The sequence below is a fragment of the Macrobrachium nipponense genome, chromosome 11 (genome assembly GCF_015104395.2).
Source record: "Macrobrachium nipponense isolate FS-2020 chromosome 11, ASM1510439v2, whole genome shotgun sequence".
NCBI lineage: Eukaryota > Metazoa > Arthropoda > Malacostraca > Decapoda > Palaemonidae > Macrobrachium > Macrobrachium nipponense.
In genome coordinates, this window is record NC_061087.1 from 12,925,203 (window position 1) to 12,930,976 (window position 5,774).

At 35.6% G+C, this 5,774-nt stretch overlaps 1 protein-coding gene across 1 annotated transcript; it reads left to right on the plus strand.

Moving 5' to 3' along the window:
• The first annotated feature begins 1,182 nt into the window (after positions 1-1,182).
• Positions 1,183-3,012, plus strand: LOC135224060 (acanthoscurrin-1-like). The gene is made up of 3 exons (XM_064263005.1): positions 1,183-1,335; positions 1,674-2,073; positions 2,666-3,012. The coding sequence occupies exons 1-3, from the start codon at positions 1,330-1,332 to the stop codon at positions 2,827-2,829; spliced, it is 570 nt and encodes a 189-aa protein (XP_064119075.1). The 5' UTR covers positions 1,183-1,329; the 3' UTR covers positions 2,830-3,012.
• The last annotated feature ends 2,762 nt before the right edge of the window (positions 3,013-5,774 follow it).

The window sequence follows — 5,774 nt, forward strand, 5'->3', positions numbered from 1 at the left end:
TGCGGACGCACCATACAGCATACAAAATTTCTTCGGCGTAACATTAAGTTTGTTTTGACACTTAATTCGAGAACTCTGATCAGTTTCCCCCGAGCAATGAGCCTATTGGTTGTGAATTGTTCTGCACGTCTGAATATTTTCATAACTACGCTTAAATTTCGTCCAGGTATAAAGTCATGGCATAAGAGTTTTTAGCCATTCACACCATTTGAACCCTGAACGAAATTCTCAAAAACAGATTATTACGAACATTAAAAGAAAAAGTTAAGATCAAAACACCTTGTTTGAAATATTGATCTTGAGAAAGTTGTACGACAACGAAGAACGGAGTATCGACCTTTGGTACGTACAACATTTATAGTACATTACCACTCTCGTTGTAATTTTGTTTTCACGGTAATTCCTTCACAAACTATGCTTTTAACCAAAATTACTTGCTGATTTTTATAGTCTAATAATATTATGAAAAACACACACACACACACACACACACACACACACACACACACACACATATATATATATATATATATATATATATATATATATATATATATATATATATATATATATAATGTCTGTGTATACACCCAAATATTAAGCCACACGTAGCCCCTAGTATCGAATTTACCTTACCCTTAAGAACAATTTACACCTAAAGGAATATTATATTGCTATTACGTATAATATATATATATATATATATATATATATATATATATATATATATATATATATGTGTGTGTGTGTGTGTGTGTGTGTGTGTGTGTGTGTGTGTGTGCGCGCGCGCGCTTGCTTGCTTGCTTGCTTGCTTGCCTAAGAATGTGCATAGGTGACGTAAAACTAAAGATCGATATTGATTTGAGAATATCCGATTAGCAAATATAAGTTTCCCGTGCATGACTCATGCAGGACTAGTTTGACTGAATGAAGAAAAATATATCTATTTTTTATTCCTCTGACGTAACTCAACGAATTCCCCTGCTGGAATATCCAGAAAGAGAACCAGCTTGAAAACTTACCGGCTCCAATTACCAACGCAGATCCGACGTCATTGGCCAAAGAGTTGTCTGCTACTGATTAAGAAGCTCAGAATCTGCGCTTCCGGAAATTTGGGGAGAAAAGTGACAAACTCAATTATTGATCTGATTTCCATTATCACATCTGGTGAGCATAGGAATCAATGAGAACCGTTCTGGAAGGAGAAAACAATTGAGGCTTACATAGAGCCATCTGGCAATTTCACTGCGAATGTTTTTTGCAGACCGTGGCTGGAGCATATAAAAGGTCAGCGGGGATGTGTTTGCCAAGACTTCTCAGAAACTCAATATGCAAGTAAGTGTTCAAATTTATACGTTCTGAAGTTCATTGCGATTTACTTTATGTTTGACTCGTGATAAATTGTGCTTAATTTTCAAAAGTTTCCGGTTGCCTGGGGGATAGACTGATTGTCATTGATTCAAGTGTGATAAATCAAGAGGGATATTATTCGGATGTAAATTCCGCAAATAAGTCTAGCAGTGGAATTTTTACCTGGCACTAAATATCAAAGCTTATTTTTTGTAGTACTTCGAACATTCTCTCTCTCTCTCCACGTATGTAGGTTTGTGTTATTCCTTATTATTATCTTCTCTTTTTTTCAACCTTAACCAATTATTTTCTTTTCATTGCAGCGCGTTGTAAGTTTGTTGGTACTAGCTGTAGCCCTTGTGGCAGCACAAGACAAGAAGCAGCAGGGAAATACCAGATTCGGTCCAGGTGGTCTGGCCGTGCCTGTTGGAGTACCAGGTGGTCATTTAGGTGGTGGATTGCAAGGTGGCCATATCGGTGGATTACAAGGAGGATTCCCAGGTGGCGCTGTTGGCGGATTCCCAGGTGGCGCTGTTGGCGGATTCCCAGGTGGCGCTGTTGGCGGATTCCCAGGTGGCGCTGTCGGCGGTTTCCCAGGTGGTGTTGGTGGTGGATTTCCTACTGGTGGTTTGGCCGGGTGTCCCCCTGTCCCCCCACCAAGACCCGTGTGCAAATTCTACGATCGCAACCACTGTGGACATTACATTTGCTCCGTTGACCAAAGTGAGTAGATCGGGCGAATCTGGCTCAAGATTTAGTCAGTTGTCAGAACTGCGAAGAAATGAATAAGGAACCAATACATAAATGAACTTTAGCCAGTATAAAAAAAAAGGAATAATTAAATTTTAGAGAAAATATGTATGTGTATATATTATATAATAATAATATAATTATAATATACAAATATATATTATAATATAAAATATATATATATATATCATATATATTATATATATATAATTAAAACACAGCACATACTATGATATATATATATATATATACAAATATATACTATATATATATATATATATATATATATATATATATAGTATATATACATATATTATATATATATATATATATATATATATATATATATGTATATATATATATATATATATATATATATATATATATATATAACTTTTAACCTAATTTCCGAAGTATATAGAAGAATAGTTCGATGTAATTGCATAATCTTACCCATTCTGATGTGACTAAAAATAACTTCATTAACATTTTATTGTTTTTTCTTTCTTTTTTTTTCTCTCTCTCTCGGATGTCGCCTCACGAATCTTCTCTTTTCCTCTTTCAGAGCCATTCGAGTGCCCTCCAGTCAGACCCGAATGCCCAGGTATAAGATTTGGCCCCACCTTGTGCTACACCGACGACGACTGCTCCGGGCACGATAAGTGCTGCCCCGACGCCTGCCTGGATCACCTGACCTGCAAAGGACACTCCTCCGGTGTCCTCTTCTAAGGGAGTGGTTTTTTGAAGGAGTTGCCTCTTGCTTGCCATTAGCTTTTGGCACTTCGTAGTTTTTTTTTTATTTCATTTATTTTCTTAAAGCTTTTCAATCCTCCGTTTTGGACGTTGTCCCGAATGGGTGCTGTCTCCGTTGAAATCTATTTGTTAAGTTTTGTAATAAAAATGTAAATTATTTCTTTTTGTTTTATTAGGATTGCAGTCCTATATCATCAGTTCTGAGCCCTTAATGCCCACGTTCATGATACACATATATAAATATCGTTAAAAAGGTGTCTATCCATATACTGTATAATCATACGAAACCCTGTAAATTATATTTTCTAATTGAAAACGGCAAATTGGATTAGTTATCTAATCATCCTCTCATGTCTGTTGTTGGGACATGCAAACAGGAAGTCCTGAGAGGAGGATTACTTATGCCAGCGCTCTGTTCCCGCTACTGCTCGGCAAATGCTTCGCAAGAATTCAAACAAAGGAGGTTAATACTCTCAGAACTGAAGATATCTAAAAAAAATATATAGTGATGCATGTACATATACAAAGATATAATGTATACATGCTCAGCAAGTGCGTCTTCTATTCATCCTAAAGATACTATACCCTCATCTAGGCCCCCTGACCTTGTGGTGTAGTACGAGAGCAGTAGACCGACGCATGTGCGCGCGGTTTGATCGTTTCTTAAAATTGTTTCCAAGGGATGGTATGTTGCAAGGTGGGTATCTCTAGATACCTTGGAAGGTTGGAGAGTTTCTATGATCTGTAATACGCGTGAGCAACATACATCGTTCATAAATGTGTTTGTGCGCATAATAAAGATTTTATACTCAAAGTGACTGTGCTGTTTAGAAAGATATACTCGTAACCTTACTCTATACGAATGTGTGCTCTTGAATATCAAAGAGTAGTACCACAGGCATGCAGAATGAGGGTACCTTGGTCCAAGCTTCAGAACGGTACATAATGTCCTTGGGTTAAACCTTGGCATGGCTGCAAGTACCAATGTTAATTTTGGGGCGTACAACTTGAAATAGGAAAATTCCAGTCAGTCATTTGAATAGGAAAACAGTTATGCTGCGTTGCTTCTTTTTTTTTCTTTACTTTCCATTTATAGACAAACAATAAAATTAAGTTAAAACCAACGAGGTTATAAAGTAAAGCTGGAAAATTCAAAACGACACCATCGACCAGAAAAACACATGTAGTCTAGAATTTTTTTTTTCTGCTAGGAAGAGCTGTTGACCTTGAAAAGACCCTTAAAACCCGTTTGCGTTGAACAGTGATTCCCATAAACCTAAAGAGACCTTTTCTTTATATTGAATTTAAAAAAATATATTATAAACACACACACATATATATACCTAGATATTGACCTAGTAATATATATATTATATATATTATATGATATATATATATATAATATATAATTAGATTATATAATCAATAAACATAACAGTCGACTGCAGTTAAGTCTAATCCTGATTTCGCCATGTCCATGAGTCTAGGAAGTTTTATTTCCTGTCGGTAGGTATTTTAGAGCTGATATATATATATATATATATATATATATATATATATATATATATATATATATATATGTGTGTGTGTGTGTGTGTGTGTGTGTGTGTGTGTAAATCAGCTCTAAAATCCCTATAGACAGGATATAAAACTTTCTAGACTCATGACCGTGGCGAAATTAGGATTAGGCTTAACTGCATTCGACAATTATGTTTATTTTGTAATTTGGTTTACCCCAGGAGAAATGACAAGGTATTACCTAATACAGGAAGTGGAACACATAAGGTAACATGTTACAACACACAGCAAAAGAGAGAGAGAGAGTGAAGGGAGTTCAGGAAACATCTGCAATATTAAATTAAAAATAAAAAGTTTCTTCGGTGCAATCGAGTTTTCTGTCTACATCGTATAATCGAGGCCACTGAAAATAGATCTATCTTTCGGTGCTTTTGGTTGAATGTTGTGTGAGCCGCGGCCCATGAAACTTTAGCCATGGCCCGGTGGTGGCCTGGCCTATATCGTTGCCAAACACACGATCATTGCTAACTTTAACCTGAAATAGAATAAAAACTACTGAGGCTTAAGGGCTGCGGTTTGGTATGTTTGATGATTGGAAGGTTGATGATCGACATACCAATTTGCAGCATTCTAGCCTCAATAGTTGTAAAGATCTGAGGGCGGACAGTAAAAGTACAGACGGACAAACAAAAAGCCATCTCAGTAGTTTTCTTTACAAACTAAAAATAGGCAGATACAAAACTGTGCATTTGTCAAGATATACGGAAAATCTTATACTTTTTTGTTATTAAGTTACGATTTTGTGATTATAGTCTAGTTGAGTATTTGCTTTATAAAACTAGGCTGCACTGTATGCTTAATTAGTACTTATGGCACATAATGAACTTTGATGGTTTCTAAGAATACGAAAGACTGTACGTATGTATGGTTAAATACATAAGAATATGGATTTAAAGGATCATTTCATTCTTTAACACATCTCTGCGTCAATTCTCTGCAGATTTATATTATTTTTGAAAATTCATGACAAGTGAATAGCCATCTCTAATTTCCACTGTGTTGTCGCTGAATACATTTTAAAACTATACTAACAATATTTTTTCTGTGCAGACGTACTCTTCAAATGTGCAGTAAGCTCTATATGAAAATATTCATATATCTCTAAGTACAAAACAATGCCACCCAAATTTGTATAGACGCTATTTAACGTATGAACTCTGAATTGCCCCGCCATTCTAACAGTGCTAATCTTAAAGATGAAAGCTTAATGTCAAGATTAATGGTAAACTGGTTAAAAATGTCCAGATTATTAATTTCTCGAGTTTATAGCATTTCAATAAATTGCCATAATGGATGACTCCATCGAACATGTCTGCGTATGGTGTGAACGCAATTAGGTTGCC

Coding starts and splice junctions, on each gene's coding strand:
- LOC135224060 (XM_064263005.1), top strand. Junction 2,074..2,665: donor CATTTGCTCCGTTGACCAAA/GTGAGTAGATCG, acceptor TTCCTCTTTCAG/AGCCATTCGAGTGCCCTCCA.